The sequence below is a fragment of the Cervus elaphus genome, chromosome 30, assembly GCF_910594005.1.
Source record: "Cervus elaphus chromosome 30, mCerEla1.1, whole genome shotgun sequence".
Lineage (NCBI taxonomy): Eukaryota > Metazoa > Chordata > Mammalia > Artiodactyla > Cervidae > Cervus > Cervus elaphus.
Genome location: NC_057844.1, coordinates 53,420,320 through 53,441,880, shown reverse-complemented (window position 1 = coordinate 53,441,880; position 21,561 = coordinate 53,420,320). Strand labels below are relative to the sequence as shown.

Here is a 21,561-nt window from a genome sequence, read left to right as displayed (position 1 = left end):
AATTGAGTACTGGTATCCGGATATTAAAGAGTTTAACATTCAGCAGTCACTGTTCTTATCTCCAGACCCTGTATTGTCTGTCATAGGAAGCCATAGGTTGGAGTCTTAAACCTGCATATATTTTACTTCTCTGGAAAATTGATATGGTTGTCTGTGTGTCCTGCCTAAGATAACAAGTTTTGAAAATCATAAATTTCTTTCATGTTAATGTAGAAATTGTGTTTTTACCATTCTGGAGATTTCATACTTGTGTTGGTGTGACTTTTTGGCCTATAATTTTAGTTAATAAATAACATTATTACTAATACTCTTTGTATCATTAGTTCATGTTTTTGTTCTTTATCATAGTATAGCTAAACACTGAATGACATCTTCTGTTTTTCATTTATAATGGCCGAACTTTAGTTTACAACTAATATTAGTATGTTCAGTAATGCAGTATTTGCCAGAGTGTATTCATTCACCACACCAGTACCGTATTTTGTTAATAGGTATTAGTGATAAAAGCTACTGAGGCCCAATAAGTTTGAACGAGATTATGATAAACATGTTTTTTGTTTATCGTTTTCTAGAGGCTTATAATTTGTGTATCTCCCAAAGTACATATTTAAATACTCAATAATGCTCAAACTCACTTGTCCATGGACCCCCTTTTTAAGGAGCATTTTGAGACATTAAAGTTCCCAAGAGGATACTTTTGTATGTTCTGTGCTATTATTAACTTTAATTCTTGACCTTTGAAGTTTATTATTTGGATTTTAGATGATTACTTTAGCTAATATTAAAATTAACTGTCTTCATATGAATAAAATATTTATACTTGCAGAGATTTTGGCAGTGGTGGCTGCTACTTGACAGTTCCACTTGGATGTCTCACATCCTCAGACTCAACATTTTCAAAATTGTGCTTATTTTGTCCCTAAAGTCATCAACACAGTTGCTCAAACCAGAAATCTGGAAATCTTCATTGATTTCTCCCTTTTCTTTGGTATTCATATACATTTAATTACCAAGTATTATACATATTACTCTCCAATATATCTTAAATAGTTCTCTCTACCTCCATTTCCACCACTGTAGACCAAGCTTCTGTCTTCAGTTGTTGGGGATATTGTAGTAGCCTGACTGGTTTCCTTCCCATCTTCTCTTTTTCTCTTTATCAGAATAACATCTTAAAACACTAATTTGATTATATCACTTTACTTCTGACCTTTAGATGTTTTCATTGGTTTTTGTGACTCTCGGGATGAAATAAAAATCTTTACCTTTGTCCTTAAGTTGTTCGTGATCTGACTCTGCCTGTCTAGCCTCATCTCTCCATCCTGTGTGGTCCAGCCGTACTGGATTTCACTCCTCCTTGGAAGTACCGCGTCCTTTCCCCCTGGTTCCTTTTTCCTGCAGCGTCCCTCACGCCTCATCCTTGCCTTGCTGTGCTCATTCTTGTACCTTATTTGACTTGTTGAAGAAATACTAAATTTCTGTGGTTTTCAGCTGCTATTGTAGTTGCTGGGAATAAAGTAGAGAATAGGACAAGGAAAAAATTCCTCATGGAACTTTTGTTCTAGTAGTTTATTCATAGCAAACTGGGCTTTCCAGGTGGCGCTACTGGTAAAGAGTCATGGGTTCTCAGTCGTGGGTTGGGAAGATCCCCTGGAGTAGGAAATGGCAACCTGCTCCAATATTCTTGCCTGGGAATCCATGGACAGTGGAGGCTGGTGGACTACAGTCCATGGGATAACAAAGAGTCAGACACGACTGAGCATGAGCGTGCATGCGCTCGTGCACACACACACACACACACACACATACCCCTTCATTGCAGATCTTTAATAGTCTATTCATATCTTTAAGTAGAGCATTTCCTCATTTTTGGAGTCACTTCTCATTAATATAATTAAATAACTTAGCTGCTTAATTTCTCTACCCTTCTAGGATTTGAGTTTCTTGAGGGTAAAGACTGGCCCACAGGAGGAGCTCATGAAATATTTGAGGAATGTAGAAATGGTGTGGTAATCATATAGAGTGATACAGTGGGGTATAAACTACTATACTACATTGGTTGTATAGTGGTGTTAGTGATCAAACTAATGAATATGAAATAACTGTATCTACTGAAGTCAGCAGGCAAATAGAAACACTGTATTTGAAAGTCATAACTGGGGAAAAATGTACTTATTTTATATAAATACAGGTATTTTGTATCTCTATGTTAAACTAACTTCTGAAGTAATATTCAAAACTGCATTATTTGAAACTCAAAAATGGCTGGCCTTTTTGTGATACAGTTTGATATCTTGGAGAGTAAGGACTTAGTAGAAAAGGTGTATTTAATAATTTCAGAACATTGCTTAAATTAGTGTTATTTTGTTTTCTAAATTCATTAGCTAAATTTGCTTTCACTTTAAAACTCTAGCTTGAATTATTAAATACTTCTGTAGGGCATTCTTTGAATATGATATTCAGTTGTATGACTGATGTCAGATTATATGACTCATCTGAGTATAACACTTGGCTTATGTTCGTAATGGTGATGTTTAACCTGTTTGTCTAATCTCTTCTAGGCTGCAAAGCGAGGGATTCTTTCATCTGGTCGTGGTAGAGGAGTTCATTCACGAGGTCGAGGTGCAGCTCATGGCCGAGGCAGGGGTCGAGGCCGAGGTCGAGGTGTGCCTGGTCATGCTGTGGTGGATCACCGTCCCAGGGCATTGGAGATTTCTGCATTTACAGAGAGTGATAGAGAAGATCTTCTTCCTCACTTTGCGGTACTTTCTTATTGTCCACCGAAACAAATACTGATACATTGTTGGGGATAATGGATGTTAAAGGAGAAAATATGAAAATGAAATGAATAATTTAAACCCATTAATCTCACCAAAGTGTTTGATTAATCTATAATAATCTTTAATTATTTAAGAAACAAATTGTAGGAGTTTTTTGTTTAATCATTGTCTGAAAGAAATGTTACTTTTCTTACACTTAGTAGGCCTTCTGATATTATGACAGGAATGATTTAAACTTATTGATTCAGAGAGGGAAGTCCTAGAGTTTAGTTTCATTTGATATTTACTTTTAGGAAAAATTGAGCATATTGCTTGGGCCATCCAGATTTTTTAAAAGTAAGGTGGAATTTTATTCATTAATACTGTATTCTTGATCTAGCTAACCTAGAAATGAAACAAGACAGAATTTTGGAATATGATCTCGAAGTTGCCTTAGTTGATACCAGGGTATAATTAGAGTCAGTCTAATGGTAATAGTGTGATGTAGAGGAAGGAGAATAAGAGTCCAGTCCCTGCTAATCCGTTATCTTACGTGGATATCCTGGAATCTGTTGGGCTCATGTGCAGAATGGAGATTATGTCTGCCTAAAGGCCTTTTTAACTTACATGTTGTGATTTTTAGTGATATCACAAAGGTTAGTTACTAAGCATCAGTCTTGCCTGCAGCATTAGAGTAATTGCTCTAAAGTATATAAAGTAAATAACCAGTTCTTTACCCTCAAGGATTCTACATATAATGTTTTAACACTAACCAGTTAAAGAAAACTACAAACAATTTATGATCAAGTTAAATTTATTAAAAACTGTAACTGCTTCAATAGCTTAGAGAACTTTTTTTTCACACAGGCATATGATGGTAAATGAGTAAAGTTTCATGAGGTAGAAAAACTGGAACTTGGTCTTGAAGGATAGGTAAGCTTGTAGATAGGTACACAGGTAGTTGAACCTTTTGAATGTTCAGATTTAAATGTTTCATAGTTATATTCCAGGCTGTTAACTGTAGTTACAGATGTGAAACTATAGATTTTTAGGACATCAAGAGATATTGAAAGAAATGGTGTGTGTTTAAGAAATAACTAAGATGATTAATATTTAATGGTGATGGGTCTGGAATATCTTATCCTTTATAACTTTAAAGGGAGACAGAAAGGAATCAGAAAGTTTTCTAGCTTGGAGATACTGTAGCCCAATACTTACCTACTATACACCCTGTTCTGTACCGTCCCAAGGGGAAGAAGATCCAGATAAACTTAAGTGTATTACATATAGTTATATAGCTAATCAGGAAATTATTAAAGAATATGCTAAAATAATCCAGACAGACAAGGTGAGTTTAGGAACATGTTTTGGTAAAACTAAAACGGTCTTGGTTTTAGAAACATTAAAGTGAAAGAAAGTGAAAGTCGCTCAGTGGTGTCGGACTCTTTGCGACCCCATGGACTGTACAGTCCATGGAATTCTCCAGACCAGAATACTGAAGTGGGTAGCCTTTCCCTTCTCCAAGGGATCTTCCCAACCCAGGGATAGAACCCAGGTCTCCCACATTGCAGGCAGATTCTTTACCAGCTGAGCCACAAGGGAAGCCCCAGAATACTGGAATGGGTAGCCTATCCCTTCTCGAGGGGATCTTCCTGACCCAGGAATTGAACTAGGGTTTCCTGCATTACAGGTGGGTTCTTTACCAACTAAGCTATGAGGGAAGCTTAGAAAAGTTTAGAAATACTCAGAGCCTCTAAATGGATATTCAGTCTTGCATGAGTTTGGAGATTCAAATTCTACTCAGTTAGTAGTGGTCATGCACATTTAAAAGTTGTCAGTTTTTAAATAAGATAGCTTCTCTATCTCAACCTGTGATTTCAATGTGACAGGTATCAGAAAAAACTATAGTACTAAACATTGTTACAAGTTGTGATTAATGAAATGCTTTCTTTAATTTATATGCTGGAACTAGTATAGTAATAAAACATTACATCTAAAACTTATAGAGCACTTATTTTGTGGCTGGTTTTATTCTGAATGCTTTACATAACTTACCATATTATGAGTTATTTTGACACCTCTCTGAGGTAGGTACTTTTATTGTGCTTATTGTAGAGATTGGGAAAATGAAACATGAAGAGATTAAGGAACTTGTTCAAGTATCCACAGCTAACACTAACAGAGCTGGGATCTGACTGATTCTGTGGTCCATTTTCTTTACTATGCCCTACAGAATTTTTCTTTGTGTAGTGTGTGCATTTAATGAGATTGTGGTTTTAATTTTATTTGAGGGTAAGAAAGAAGGACGATATTAGTAATGATATATAAGGGACTGAAGTTTTATGTGATAAAGGTGCTGTTTTCTGCTATTTGCAGAAAGATCTTCCTGTACATGGAAAAAATAAAATCCAGCACACCCAAAGCAAGCATAATTTGTTTAGCTTGTAAATGTCTCAAAGAATGTGTTCTAGAGAAGTGTAGAGTGAGAGAAAACAGCAGTCAGATAAACTTCTGAATTTAAAGACCTGGACTCTCATCCTGGTAATTAACTTAGTTACTTTGGAAAAATTATGTAAATTCTCTGAATCTTCCTCCCCTGCCCCCCAGCTTTAAATTGGTAATCAAAAAAACTCAAATTTTCTGAGGATAATCATCTGCTTTAGAAAGGATTTAGCATTTTCTGGAATTAGAATAATGAGCATAAAAGAAATGGCAATAAGGAAACTCAGTCTTTGACCAATGTTTCCATTATTTAAAGAACAGTTCAGTTGAAGGGATGGTTATAGGTATACTCACAGCTGACTGACTTTGCTGTATAGTAGAAACTAATACAACATTGTAAAGCAGCTATACTCCAATAAAAATTTAAAAAATAAAGAATAGTTCAGTCAAATTTCTCTAATTCTAGAAAGTATAGAATTGTAGGATAATATTTGAAAATAAGACCACCCTTTATCTTATAATATCAAGTACTAAAATGAATTACTCATAGCTTTTTTCTTATCACCCTGAATTGTTATGTATTCTGGGTTATATTTGTTGGCATTTTAATATTTTAAAACCATTAGGATTTTGGATGTTTCAAAATATTTATTTGGAGGAAATACTTTTTTTTAATTTAAAGCAATATGGTGAAATTGAAGATTGTCAGATTGATGACTCTTCACTTCATGCAGTAATTACATTCAAGACACGAGCAGAAGCTGAAGCAGTAAGTATTACAAATAATCTAATTTATTGAAATTCAGATTTAAATGTTTTATAAATATTACAATTATGTTTTAATATAAGTGATTTTTTTTTTTTTTACTTAATAACTACACTTTGACAAGACATAGGACATATGAAGTGGAATTCATGGCCACAAAGAATGTCCTAAAGCAGTTAGGCAGTTTTAGTATATAACATGGAATTGTTAGAATAGCTAGTCACCAAGTTGAATGTCAAGTTGTACTATCTTGAGACATCAGGAATTCTTCCATTCTTTTTAACACCAGTAGGGCCCCTTCACTTTCTCCCTTTCTCAGCTGGCCCAAAACAAGTCTGCTTTGGCAGAAGGAGTGGTGAAGCATAAGGTAGAAGGAGAAATAATAATTCTGATGGCTGCTTTTCTTGATCATCCCTCATCTGCTGCTTTATAGACTCAGTTGGCTGAACCCTACCGTGTCCCTAGCTCAGCACATCTTCATCTAGGCCTTTGTAGCTTTTTACCAAGACGTGAATATATAATGCTAGCCTTTAGAGTCCTTTCAGTCTAGTTGTCTTCAAATGTGTATCTTGAATTATCTTTCTAAAAAATGACCAGAAGTATTTGCAACCTTGTCTGTCTTCTGGATTTAAGAGGTTAAAAAAAGAAAAAAGGAGTACGAGGTGTAGGGGATTCATAGTAACGTTTTTAACCCTGTGTATTCTTTGTTCAGGATTGTAGAGAAATAGATTTACCCTTTTGATTTGGGAAAAGTGCATTAAGCATGCCAAACAGTTAACCTAATATGAATGGGGAATGGAAGAGTAGGATGGTTTTCAAAAGTTTTGAGATGATTGCGGTCTAAATAAGTTTTGAAAATCTTCTAAGTTGGTTTACCCTCGTCTAGTAAATATCCTCTGGCAGTGCATTGCTGGGAATTTCCCTGGGAGGAGTTGTTCTCGGGGCATTGTAGTCTATAATATAAAGGCTGTGTATCTGAGAAGTCTTAGAGAAGTGTTAACTGGGCCCTGGAATAATGTAGTTTCAGAGTTAGATTGGTGGGTAGTGGATGGTTTTATAGGAATTTCTCATCCTAGAGTTTTGTTAAGTTTTAAGAAATCTTTTTATTTAAAGGTCTTTTGTGAAAATAAAAGCTAATTTATAATTGATTAAAGTTTAAAACTTTCTTATAAGCTTATATGTATATATGTTATATTGAAAAAGAGTTTTGATCTAGTTTTCTCACAGAGGTATTGTAGAAGTGTAAGTTAAGAATGAGCTTCCTTTAAATGATGCCTTCAGTGACAATTTTCAAGGTAATGTTGAATAGGTAGCTTGAGTACCATCTTTTATGTTCTATTTATTTTCTGGAAAGAAGTCATGTTATTAAACAATGGTAGTTACATTCAGTTGGTTATAGTATTTACCAAATTTGTGAATGTAGTAACTACTTCAGTTCAGTTCAATCGCTCAGTTGTGTCCCCATGAACTGCAGCACGCCAGGCCTCCCTGTCCATCACCAACTCCCGGAGTCCACCCAAACCCATGTCCATCGAGTTGATGATGCCATCCAACCATCTCATCCTCTGTCGTCCCCTTCTCCTCCTGCCCTCAATCTTACCCAGCACCAGGGTCTTTTCCATTGCGTCAGCTCTTCGCATCAGGTGGCCAAAGTATTGGAGTTTCAGCTTCAACATCAGTCCTTCCAATCAACACCCACAACTGATCTCTTTTAGGGTGGACTGGTTGGATCTCCTTGCAGTCCAAGGGACTCTCAAGAGTCTTCTCCAACACCACAGTTCAAAAGCATCAATTCTTCAGTGCTCAGCTTTCTTTATAGTCCAACTCTCACATCCGTACATGACCACTGGAAAAACCATAGCCTTGACTAGACAGACCTTTGTTGGCAAAATAATGTCTCTGCTTTTTAATATGCTGTCTAGGTTGGTCATAACTTTCCTCCCAAGGAGTAAGTGTCTTTTAATTTCATGGCTGCAATCACCATGTGCAGTGATTTTGGAGCCCCCAAAAATAAAGTCAGCCACTGTTTCCACTGTTTCCCTAACTATTTGCCATGAAGTGATGGGACTGGATGCCATGATCTTAGTTTTCTGAATGTTGAGCTTTAAGCCAACTTTTTCACTCTCCTCTTTCACTTTCATCAAGAGGCTCTTTAGTTCCTCTTTACTTTCTGCCATAAGGGTGGTGTCATCTGCATATCTGAGGTTATTGATGTTTCTCCCTGGCAATGTGTATTGTTACTTCTCCCTGTTTATTCACATGACTGACGGGGGAAAAAAAAACTTTCTGCCTCTTATGTAATTTTTGGATGTTTTGCTTTTAATAGGTAAGATCTATTGACATATACCATCCTTCTTGGGTTTTGCTTTTTCTCTCTCAGGTGTAAACTTTTTTAATACATATTTTTATACTGTGTATATATTTTCCAAGCAAATAGCAGTCGGTTTAAAGACCAGGGATTAATGTGTAAAGAGAAATTTTAACAATAATTATGTGAAGATTGAATGTGACAGAACAACTTTGGTTAACTTGGATCTGATGTGAGTTACGTTGAGCAGTTTAAAAATTAGTGTGTTTGACATTGAGTTGCCAGTATTTAATTTTTTCAAAGAAGAATGCTTAAAAAGTACAAAAAATTACTTGTCCCATCACTCAGTTCAGTTCAGTTCAGTTGCTCAGTCATGTCCGACTCTTTGCGACCCCATGGACTGCAGCACGCCAGGCCTCTCATCACTATCATTATATATAATAAAGAAAAATTTAATACCAGCATGTGGGTGGATAGACCTCAAGCCAAATGATAGGCTTTCCCAGGAAAAGAAATTTGTCCACCTTTCTTAATGTTTATTTCCAAATACTTCATTGTTCATAATTTCTGAACCATTGTATTAGATGATTATGTGTCTATTTTCTTAAGTCAGTAGATGCATAATATTTCAAAGTGAAAGTACAAGGAATAAGATAATCAAAGGCATTCAGATATGACTGAAAAGTAAGAAATTTTCCTCAGAAAAGAGATTGAAGTATTTTAACTTTAGGTTAAGTTAACAATCATTTTAACTTTAGGATGAGATGGTTAAGGTTTGACTCTGGTTAATTAGATGATGAAACCTGTTGCTTTATTTTCTGTTCTTCAGTTTGTCTGTCACCACCCACAATGTACTAAAGATGGATAAGTACCCAAAGAGGACAGAAAAAAAGTGACCTCTTCCCATGACTGGTTAGAAAGTTAGTTTTCCTACTCTGAATTGCTCCTATACTTTTGTAAGCAACCAGTATCTGGTTTTAGAATAGGATAGTTAAGTTCCTGTTTTATAAGAGTCAGTCCCAAAAATGAAACTCGACAGTCTCAAACTCAAAAGGGGTATGTAGCTTTTTATAGCAAAAGGAAAGAGACTCTTGTTCTACTGGTAGGTTTTGACACCCATGCCTCAACTCCCAGTATTTGTGAGGATTCAAAACTTATAAAGTATACTTAGAACATGGTGCCTGGAACATAATTCATCTTGCATGCATGCTACGTTGCTTCAGTCATATCTGACTCTTTGCAATCCTATGAACTGTAGCTGGCCAGGCTCCTCTGTCCATGGGATTCTCCAGAAAAGAATGTTGGAGTGGGTTGCCATTCCCTTCTCCAGGGAATCTTCCAGGCCTAGGGATTGAACCCATGTCTCTTGTATTGGCAGGTGGATTCTTTACCACTGTGGACTTCCCTTATAGCTCAGTTGGTAAAGAATCCGCCTGCAATGCAGAGGCGCCGGTTCACTACCTGGGAAACCCAAACCATCTTAGTGTTAGCTATTATTAATATTTGTGTGTGTGTCTGTGTGTGAATGAGAACTGATTGTTAATTCAATGAAACTGAATAGAAACAAGATAGAAGAAGTGATTTCAAAACTCTAATTCTTTAGGCCTGAAGATAGAAGCACAAAATTGGATTCATAGAGGATAGTTCAATATCAAGTCAGAAATTGATGGGGCTAACTGAATAAATAGTAAATCTGTGGCAAGAACCAAGTGTATAAGTGGATTCAGTCAAGAGAAAGAAAATTGTGTTCTTAATAGTCTGTGTGTTCTTACTGATTTACTTAATAGTTAAGTATTGCTACATGATGAACACTGCTATGAGAATTATTAAATCTAAGTCTGAAGCTTGTGAGAAAGTGGCCATGTAACTTGAACTGAAAGCTAAAGAAGTAGAAGTCTTTCTCTATAAATTCTGAAAATCAGATTTTACATGTTTAGAGTTTTGTTGTTTTGGTGGTCCTTTAATGTAACTCCTGCCTAAACATTATATACTGTGGTTATTACAAACATTAATAAACTTGGTTTTAACTTTATTTTATAGATAGTTTTACCATTATGGTTACTAAAAAAGAAAGATATACTGGGATTGTAGCTTTAGCTCTTCTAACGTTAGGTCCGTTTTCCCCACAGTGTTTTTGCAGAACATTGGTTTTATAAGAGCTCTAACAAAGGATTTTCTTGTCAGTAAGTTTGTGAAGAGCTGCATTTTGTATGTTCAGTTTAGATTTATAATCTAAGTAACTTGCAAAGGCAAAAGGCAAACACTCGTGTTTAAAAGGCAAACACTCCTTGCTTATTCCAGCCTTTTCCAAATGTTGTTTCTAGAATCATTTTCTATGTAAGATACGGAGCCTACCTCATAACTACTTTTCATACTTTTTTTCTTCCTTCATTTGGCAGATTCAAGCCTTTTTCTTTTTTCCCCTTCTGTCATATGTTTGCCTGCTCGCCTTACTTCTAATTTGGTGCAAACTTTGAATGATGCTATGTAAGACTAAACAGGCAAACGTCTAGAGCAAGCTTATGAATAAAATGCTTCAGCGCTTAAACAGGCTTTTAATTTATACTTCAAAGCATAGAAATTAGAGAAAATTGTAAAATGAACCCCCACATGTTCCTCATTGAGCTTCAGTAATTATCCACTTATGGCCAATCTTTTTTTGTCTATATTCTACCCACTACAACACTCTACCTCCTTGTTTTGGAGCCATTCCCAGTCATATCATTTCAGCTGTAAACCTTCCAATGTGTCTCTCTCCATGTTAGAGGCCAAATAAAATAAATCAATACTATTATTGTACCTAAAAATGATTATTATTCCTTAAATATTATTAAATACCCAGTCAGAGTTTACATTTCCCTGGTTTTCTTATAAATATTTTACTTACTTCCTTTAGGGATCCATAATAAGTGCATATTTTGATTTAGCTTGATTGGTATTATACAATTATAAATTCATAGATTTAAACATTTCATGGGTATTGATCCATTGTTCTCAGTTACTGATGTGTCCTGTTTTTGGCTAGTGGCTACTATATAGGTTTTTTGTGAGTTGTTTTGACAGGAGTCTAGTGGGTTATGATATTTTCTTTCTTTCTGGTATGAAAAGGTGTTCTAGGTTCATCTTACACATTTTCTCTTCCAAACCAGGAACTAGCCGTTTCTCTAAGGAGCTCTGGTTCTTATTACTGGGAAAGGTATTTAAAGACCATAGTCTGAGTACTAAGCATGCTCATTACTACTGAGTAGGTTAACTATAACAATTTTTTTCAGAGGTCAGAGCTGGGAGTGGGGGGAAAAATGCATTCATGTACAGATGTGCACATATATATATACATGTATAGCACGTATATCCACACGTATAAAGAAAATAAATTGAAGGCTCCTGATATTTCCAGTATAATTGTGTACTGTGTGGTTTTCATACACACACATATACAGGTATGCCCTGTTTTACTGTGCTCTACTTTATTGCAGTTTGCAGATATTGTTTGTTTGACAGATTGAAGGTTTGTGGCAGCACTTTATGCTGATCTGTCGCTGCCATTTCCCCACAGCATTTGCTCACTGTATGTCTCTATCACAGTTTGGTAATTTCTGCAATATTCCAGACTTTCTCATTATTATTATTATATTTGTTCTGGTGATGCCAAAACAAATGGTGGTTATTTGGGGGCACCATAAACTGTGCCCATATAAGATGGCAGATTTGGTTAATAAATGTGTGTTCTGACTGCCCTGTCAAGCAGCCATTCTGCGTCTCTCCCTCTCCTCGGGCCTCCTTGTTCCCTGAGACAAAACAACCTTGGGATGAGGCCAGTTGATAACCCTACAGTGGCCTCTAAGCATGCAAGTGAAAGGAAGAGTCTCACGTCGCTCACTTTAAGTCAAAAGCTAGAAATGATTAGGCTTAGTGAGGAAGGTATATCAGAAAGTGAGCTAGGACAAAAACCAGGCCTCCTGCGCCAGTTATTCAAGGTGTGAACACAAAGGAAAAGTTCCTGAAGGAAATTGAAAGTGCTGCTCTAGTAAACACACGAATGAAAAGAAAGTGAAACAGGCCTTATCGCTGATATGGAGAAAGGTTTAGTGGTCTGGAGAGGATATCAATCCGGCCACAACATCCTCGTAAAGAAAGTGAAGTTGCTCAGTCATGTCTAATCTAGAGCAATGCCCTGTCTTTTTTCAATATTGTGAGGGCTGAGAGAGATGAGGAAGCTTCAGAGGAAAGTTTGAAGCTAGCAGGGATTGGTTCATGAGGTTTAAGGAAAGAATCTATCTCCATAGTATAAAAATGCAAGTGCCAATACAGAAGCTGCTGTGAGTTATTGCTAAAATAATTAATGAAGATGGCCACTGTAAACATATATTCAGTGTAGATGAAAGAGCCTTATATTGAAAGAAAATGCCATCTAGGATATTCATAGCTAGAGAAAAGTCATTGCCTGACTTCAAAGGTCAGGTGACTTTTGTTAGGGGCTCCCACAACTGATGCCTTGAAGCTGAAACCAGAGCTCACTTAGCATTCCGAAAAACCCAGGCTACTTAGACTTATGCTAATTTTACTCTGCCTTATAATGTGTAAATTTTGAGTAGGGAATGGCAACCCACTCCAGTATTCTTGCCTGGAGAATCCCATCGACAGAGGAGCCTGGAGGGCTACAGTCCTTGGGGTCTCAGAGAGTCAGACGCAACTGAGAGACTAATGCATACGCATAATGGGTAAATTGAACAACAAAGCCTGGATGACAGCACCCAGTAAATAATTTTAAAACTAAAACTTTAGAGAGTTGTAGATTCACCTTATGAATTTGAAGTAAGTATTGAATATAGAGATGTGCAAAATTAGATCATAAGAAATTTTTGAAGAACTTACTAAAGATGACATCACTAACATTTTTTGCCTCTTTAGCTAGATGAAAACATGAATTTTATGAGTAGATATTTTGTATGACATAGTTGGAATTCCTTACAAGAATATATTTTTATGTAATATTTATAGCCTCAAAAAATTACAGTTTGTTTCTGGACTTAAATATTATATATAAGTACTTAAAATTTCTTTAGTTATATGACATGATGGGGTCATGGACTAAAAATTTCTGATCTACATTTTAGTAGGCATGAAATCTTTTAAATTAACCATAAATTTATATGTGTAGATTTAAAATTTTTACCTGGGGACTTTATATCGTACTACTCGTGGTCAGATGTCATTAAACATGTAATTGTTTCTCCATTTCACATTATGCTGTACTTTGAGGTGTGCTGTAAATCTTTGGTGACTATGAGTTATTTTGGTATGTTGCTAACATTGATTTATATTAGTTCACATTACTTTAGTTTGAAAGCACTCTTTCTGAACCAGCCACTTAATGTAGCAAGTACTTAGGCTTGACTGCTTACTCAGTTTTTGTTATATGCAATTCTGAAAGCTTTGTAGGGAAGTTCTTTAGTTTTCAATAGAAAAGCTCAATTTTTTTTCTTCATTGAGATATTTGTATTTTGTATTAGTGATACATCAGGCATTTTATGGTATTTGTGATTATTTGATGTAATTTAAATATAAATACATGTGCAAAAAAATTTAAATACAGGTGCAAAAAAATTTATTAGAGGTTTCTAGTTACTGTATGAGTCATTTGTGAATTACTGTATGAGTCATTTGTGAATTAATAAGAATTAAAATCTAAAACCAGAATCTTGAAGTGCTTTGCAATAATTGCCTTGAGTAGCAGTTATCATTTTACTGTAGACTTGGAGACATAGTTCTTCTAGTCAGATATTGGCCAGTACTGAAATAGCTCTACTCAAATGACTAGGCTGACTTTAGAAATAAATAACAATATAAAGTAAATTATAAACTGCAATAATAAATAGTAAATAGAGAAATAAACCACAAAGCAAAAATAGACAACTGTCTTCATTTGTATTTAATGTTAGGTACTATAACATTTCATTGTTTTCTTCACAAATTATTAATGTTCTGTATTCCAATGTTTTTCATTGTTTTAGGCTGCAGTTCATGGAGCTCGTTTCAAAGGGCAGGATCTAAAGCTGGCATGGAATAAGCCAATAACTAATATTTCAGCTGTTGAAACAGAAGAAGTTGAACCTGATGAAGAGGAAGTATGTTTTTTTTTTCATTTGTTTTTAACCTTAAATGTTTACATTTTTATATAAAATGTGATCTATGGCTGTGATTTTAACATAAAGCTTTTATTCCTGAGCTACCTTCCAGGCAGGGGATAGCAGATAAAATGCAGATAACTAAATTTTATGTATTAATGAGAACTGTGGATTGCTAATCCAAAAAGAATATATGAAAATCATATATATACTCAGTTTTCATTTATTCTTAGAAGACAATAATTACTCATTAGATTTTTATCCACAGGAAGTCTTGTGATATTTTAACTTTTAGAGTATATATTTTACTTAATTACTTTATCAACATTTCAGGTTTTATTTTAATTCATATCATTTTAGTTCATTAGAATGAATGCCTGCTATATGGTAGATACTACGATAGGCAGAAAAATGAATAAGACACGGTCCCTATCAACAAGGAGCAATACAATCTGGAAAAGAAGGTGGTGATAGACACAAGAAACTAATTATAATAAAAGGCAGAATGATATGGTGAATAAAGATTTGAACAATATGCTGTGGGTACCCAGAGGAAGGAATGATTGTTTCTTTCCCGAAGAATCTTGAAGGAGGTGGTAGCAGTGTAGCTGAACTCCAAGTGATAAAAAAAAGCTTTTCATAACCAAGAACTTGGACTGGGAATAGTTAGAGAGGCATTATAATTGGCAGAGATAGAGGTGTGGAATAGTATATTTTTTCTTGCATAACAGCAGTTAGTCTTATGGCTGAGAGTGGGGAGCGTAAAGACCACTGAAGTGGGAGAGCCCTTTGAAACCAAAAATCTAAAAATAAGCAACTCTGTTTTGTTTAATCATGAAATAAGCTGTAGGAAAAAAAATTGAGGAAGTTAGGGAATAAAGGTAAGGTGGGAAAACTAAATGGTTCCATGTTTTACCTTGATTAGATTTTCATTATGGCACTTCATTTTGTTTGAAGAGCATTTGAGACTGTTATACATGTCCATAGTCAAATGCAAGAATAAAATGTGTATTTTGAAACTCATATACATGATTTGTCATTTTATATTTTAGATTATACCTTTGTCCTTCCATGAGTTTGAATTGAATGGGGAGAAAAGCAGGAGAGCTCCTGGTATTAGGTATTTTGAAAAGTTTGAAAAGTAGTCTGAGAAGCTTTTATGAAGGGAATGGGGAAAAGAAAAGAATGCTGTAAAAGAAAATGTTTGTTATATACAGCAGAAGAGAAACATAAATATTGATAAACTTTATTCAAGTTACTGGTTGATTTAGTATCAGAGAAGAATTACTGATGTTTTCTTTAAAAAAAAAAAAAGGTGTGCAGCAATGTTTTGTAGGTGTAGAAGATGGCATAATTTGATAAAGAGAGGCAGGAGAAATGGCATGTACAAAGGCTTATTACTTTGATTTTTTTTTTTTAGTGTCTGTTTGATATAAGCAATAGAATAGATAGTATTGAGAAACCTTTGGGCGGATGAAGGTTGCTTTTTGTTTCTTGACTGTTCTAGCTATAGAAATACCTTTTGTATTCGACTCTGTTGAGAGTAATCAGTATTTAAAAGTGTCACCTTTTTTCTTTTCTTTTTTTTTTTTTTTTTTTTTGGGTAAATTCCTAAATGCATTTTAACCTAAAGTTTCAGGAAGAGTCTTTGGTGGATGATTCATTACTTCAAGATGATGATGAAGAAGAAGAGGACAATGAATCTCGTTCTTGGAGAAGATGATTTGACTGATCATTGATCTGCATATGATAGAACTCTACCTGTGTTTCATTAGTATTATCTAATGTACTTTTACATATTTGTAAAAACAATTTTTGGTAAAATGTGATGAAGATGGATTTCACAAATAGACAAAAGAGAAGAAAACTACCTTCTGAATCCTGTATTTTGAAAGATTGATGTTTGCGTTTTATTTCAGTAAACAATTGGTAAAGACATCACACTAGAAACATATGCAATGTTTTTATTACTTACTGAACATTACAGAATTCTTTGGGTTCTTTGTAATTTAATGAATAGGTCTGAAGACTTAATGACCAATACTTGTTATAACTTAGAGAATTTTGTTTTACTCCAAATAAGGAATGAATTTGCATTTAAAATCTTAATGAATGTTTTCAAAAAATGAATAGATAACATAGTACTCTTAACTAAAGTCTCCAAGTTATGTATTCATAATATTACATAGTAGTATGCTTAGGCTTTACTATGTATTAGCCTTTTGTTGGACTTGTGTATGTATTTTACCATATGGGTTTTAATGATAACGGTGTATGACTGCTTTGCATTTGAGTCCTTATGCATTCAGATGTTAAAAAATAAAGTGGAATGGTCTCTTGAAAAGAAAAGAAAAGAAAAAAGCAATGACAAAAAAAAAGACAATGTTCCTTGATTTAAAAAAAGAAAAAAGAAAAAAAAAAAGAAAAGAAAAAGAATTAAAATAAATAGACCATTCCAGATGGTGATCTACCCTTCTCCCCAGTTATCACAAAAGGAGCTATAATCACTAACTTATTCTTAATAATGGTTACTGGTACCTTTACAATAATGTACAATCCATTGTTTAAAATTTATACCACTTCAGTTTGGTTTGATCCTATAAACTTTCAACAGATGTCTTAAAATTTAAAAGCAGGCTGATTAGTTTGGAACCAGACTTCAAGTAGAGATAACATTTGGTGAATAAGAAAACATCACATTACATTTTGGATGTATGAAAGAAAACTTGACCATTTGAAGATGTATGAATAAAGAAATGTACTATAGATACTACTTTAGGAAAGCACTGTTTGGTAAGTGTTCCAGTCTGATATTTTAAGTGTGCATTTCCTATACTTCTATAAAAAAAAAAAAATCTTTGACATTTGCAACAATATTGTGATTTTTAAGTGGACTTCTCTGACAACATGATCATTGAAAGTTGATACAGCAGTTTCCAGGAAATAAATGCGTTCTTTGTAGAATGGAGGGTGGGAGATTACATATTTATCTTTTAAATTTATCCGTTTGGTTGCAAGTATTTCTGCCCTTTCTGAGATTACAGTGATTATATTGAAAAATCACACACAAAAAAACTTTCTTCCCATGCTGGGGTCCTCACAGTCACAAACTGTAGTTTCACCATCATAGTCTTTTGCCAGTGGAGTAGCTCATGGATGCTGTTCCTCTTTTTCTTTTCTTCCTCCACTTAAAGTTGTATATATACTCCCGATGGTAGTTCTGTTTCATAGGAACGTTTTGGCTTGCAGTTGATGCACACGTTTATATTTAAAATTTCACAGTCAGATTTCTTTTGTCAAAATAGTGACTTTACTCAACTTCTTTACTATACTTAGAGCTGTGATATATTTTTATGTATAGTCTCTTGTATGTTGACTATGTGCTATTCTGATTCATTAGGTAAGTTTGTTTTCTTTTCTTTTTAGTAGTCGTGAAAGATGCCAAATTGGCAGAGGCTCACGTTTCTTCTCTTTACACCAAACAGGTATTATAAAGAAAGAAAATCTTTGAAAGGCCAGTTAAATCTCCATACTGATTTTTGGCTTTATAATTTGATTAGCAAATTTTAGTGTGATATTGTGTAATTATTGTAAAATTCAGTTATAACTGAAATTACATATTATTTGTTTAAATCCATAAATAGCTAATCACTTTCCCTATTCTTAAATTCTGTCATAACCTAAAATTAAAATGTTTTATACCATGTTGCTTTGAATGAATCAGAACGCAAGTATGTTTTGATCAGGTCCTGAAGTATGGGGATTAAATATTAGCAACATTCATCAGGTTCATAATTATATTTTTATTATCATTAATATGGTTTTAATTGTAAATATTATTTAGTATTAAATTGCTATTGGATTTTTTAAATTAATGGATATGTTTATAAAAAAAATAATAATACTCTACATGTACTTTTCATGTGTTCTCATTTAAAACTTAAAAGATATCCATTTTACAGATAAGGAAACTTAGGCTAGTAGAGATGGAATGACTTGCCCAAAGTGATAGCTAGTAAATAGAAGGACTAGATTTGAATGCAGGCACTCTGATTTCAGTGCCAGCTTTTTTAAAAACTATGTTGCTACCTCCTTCCTAATTATTGGTCGGGCATGAAGATTGTGTTTGCAGTAAATGTAGTAGATGTTACGCAAAATTACTAGTCTTTTTGGTCATTAGCCAGTTCATACCTTAACCATCCCTTTTAATACAGCACTTTGTTCATATCTCTGTTATAGTACTTATGTTGTAATATAGTTTATCTGGTTTATATGTCTGTCTTCCCCACTAGATTACAAGCTCCTCTAAGAAGGGGACCATGTCTTATTCATCTTTATCTCTAGTGATTATCATAAAACCTGGCTCATAGTGAACATTCAGTTGTTTGTGGGATGAATTAATGAATGAATGCATATTTAAATCTCCAATAATGGAGTGACAATTACCTCCCTTGTTAATTCTTATCAATTTTCCAGAAATCTTTCTTGAAGGTCTTCTCAATTATTTGGGACTGTCTTAGTAAACAGTTGATTCTGTTAAGTATTGTACCAGTGGGGTTTGTTACAAATAGTGATGAAGGAATATACACATAGTCTCAGTGGAATTTCCATAGCAGTTAGTAAGCTATTAACATTTTGGAATATTAAATGTCTATTTAAGGAGTAAGTTAGCCTTTTGGTTTCTATCAGTGTGTAAGAATAGAAATGTCAAGAACCACTAATCTAGTCCATCCCATTAATTTTTTATATTCAAAGATGATGAGCGAGTGTAGAGAACTGGACAAGTGTTAAGAGATTTAGCTTTTGGTCCCAAGCTCTGTAACTAATTTTCTGGCCTTAGACAAGTCTCTTAACTTATCCAGGGTTGTTTCCTTGTCTGCAAAATGAAACGGGTTGGACTAGATGATCTCTTAAGGTTCCTTTCACATCTTTCGTTTCCCTGGCAGTATATTAGTGTTTGATCTAAAACAGTTTAACATATCTACGCCAGCTCTCCCTACCTGTTGTTGCTGTTACTGTTTCTATCCTCAGTAGAAGCAACTTAGCTTTGGTTGTGATAGTCATACAGTGTATCTTGGTGCAGTTTCGTATACTGTTCCCAGATGTTTGCTTTTGCTGCACAAATTACACTTAACCTAAAAAGTATAGATTAACTTCTGTATTTGTGCTTTTTCTTCGTACTTACAACTTTTCCTTTCAGTTCTAAACTCAGAGTTTAAAACTCTTTCTTATTATAGTATCTACCTAAAACTTGAAATACATTTTTTAATTCTTCAATTTTCCTTAGAAGTTCTTTGTCATAGTATAGATCTGGGCTGAAGTGGGAATGAAGAAGGAATTGAGATGTAGACAGCTACTTTTTTCAGGAAAAAAATTGAAGGAAATTATATATCATTTGTTAAAAGATTGATTAGGATTACCTCAAGGGATGGTTGAGTTGTCATTTTGCATATTTCATTCAGTATCTTATGTCTCTACATAGCAGTGTTGTTTTAAATGTTATTGGATAATTGTAACATTTAAAAATTAATTTTGGTAGTTAACCAGAATTCAACATTTAATGAAATTATGTTGCATGAATGGGATAGTATTCCATAGCTCTTGTTTTATTTTGTGATATGATCAAATGTATTAAATGATAGTTTACTATTAAGATAAGACTTCACTGTTTTAGCTGATTACCTGTGAAAAGTATGGTTTAATTGGAGGAAATTTCTTCTTACTAGAACTGTTTTATGGGGACTGTATTTGCAGTCTTACTTGGAACACTACTCACTGGTTCTAAAGGTTACAAAAAGAAAACAAACAGTTGCTCGTCTAGTATGTTGAAATATCAATGGCTATTTTAGAGTATCATACAAACTTTATCAATTTATATTTTCTTCCTTTTTTCCCCTTACCTGTAGTGTGAACTAATTATAGAAAATTAGTTTTAGTCCTAGAATTTATGTAAATATTTGTAAGATTTTTTTTTCTTCCCTTACAAAAAACATCTTAGCATTTTAAAACAAAAATGTCCGGTGTAAAAATTTTGGCTTGTTAGCTTAGTTCAATAAGCTTATTAGCTTATTATTATTATTATTATTATTATTTTTTGGTCTTTCACAGTGCTATTCCCATTCTTCTGAAAGCCTGTATAATTAAAAGTAGAAATTTAATCTAGGGATAAATCATGAGCATACAATATTTGTAAGGCAGAAAGAAAAAATTTCCTTTTCACATATTTTCAGAAACTATCTTATTAACTTTTTGAACTGGCTAGTTAGTTGCTTTAAGATATGTATACAGCATATAGGCTTTTAGAGAAGAAAAGATTTTTTGCTCTCTGATTATTGTATACCTATCAGAGGACAGCAAATTATCACATGACAGCTATCTGATATCCAGAACAGCTATCTAAGAGACCCAAGAAAGAAAGAAACCTTGGTGAATTTTATTGACATGCTTAGTAATTTCTAATGAGAACGTTATACTTACTCAGTAGAGAAATTCCTAATTTGGCTCTTGCATTTTATCAGTATTATGTACTTATTAGCTTAGTATAATTGAAGCATTTTTTACTCTTTTGTACCAATTTATATTTGTTTCTTTCTAACCCTTCCCTCCCTGTTACTTTATTTCATCCATCCTCTTACCATCTCATCATCCAAATTAGTCTTCTTTTGTATATCAAACACTGTCTCATTTTGATATGTTCCTTTTTATTTACTTTTGTTGTTTATCATTATGCTTAGTATAGTATTTTATGTCATACAGTGTGATTGAAGAATGAAATGGTTATCCCATGGAGTTTAAGGAAATTATATATATAGCTCACGATTATTTGTAGTCCTTGGGAAGCTTAAGACAATTGTTCTTGCTTTTATTTTTTTAACCAGTATCTTGAAATTTGTTAATGATTTCTTAAAATTGTTACTTTGCCAACCCACACTGATAAAAATTTACTATATGATCCATGATGACATTTCCTAATGCAAAATTTGGATCATAACCGTGTTGCCGAGCTGTGATCTGTGCAGCTTAATGTTTCAGTGAAGCGTGTTGCAGAGAGGTTTTGTTAAAATCATTTTAAACCATGGTTGATATTTGTAAAATTTGTCTGCAACTTTCATTTTGATTCCTTTCTCAGATGTAATGTTTTAAAAAGTTGGAGGTCAA

At 34.0% G+C, this 21,561-nt stretch overlaps 1 protein-coding gene across 16 annotated transcripts in view; it reads left to right on the top strand.

The window, feature by feature from the left end:
- Positions 1 to 21,561, top strand: part of RBM26 (RNA binding motif protein 26) — a 79,737-nt gene that overhangs the window by 57,073 nt on the left and 1,103 nt on the right. For 8 of the 16 annotated variants that reach the window (XM_043891567.1, XM_043891566.1, XM_043891558.1 and 5 more), the window contains 5 exons: positions 2,562 to 2,762; positions 5,884 to 5,970; positions 14,290 to 14,403; positions 16,037 to 17,196; positions 17,830 to 17,888. In XM_043891567.1, the coding sequence (XP_043747502.1) occupies positions 2,562 to 2,762; positions 5,884 to 5,970; positions 14,290 to 14,403; positions 16,037 to 16,126 (492 nt within the window). In that variant the 3' untranslated portion in view covers positions 16,127 to 17,196; positions 17,830 to 17,888. Of the gene's footprint in view, positions 1 to 2,561; positions 2,763 to 5,883; positions 5,971 to 14,289; positions 14,404 to 16,036; positions 17,889 to 21,561 lie in introns of all 16 variants that reach the window. The other 8 variants (XM_043891569.1, XM_043891568.1, XM_043891563.1 and 5 more) reach the window with 4 other exon arrangements.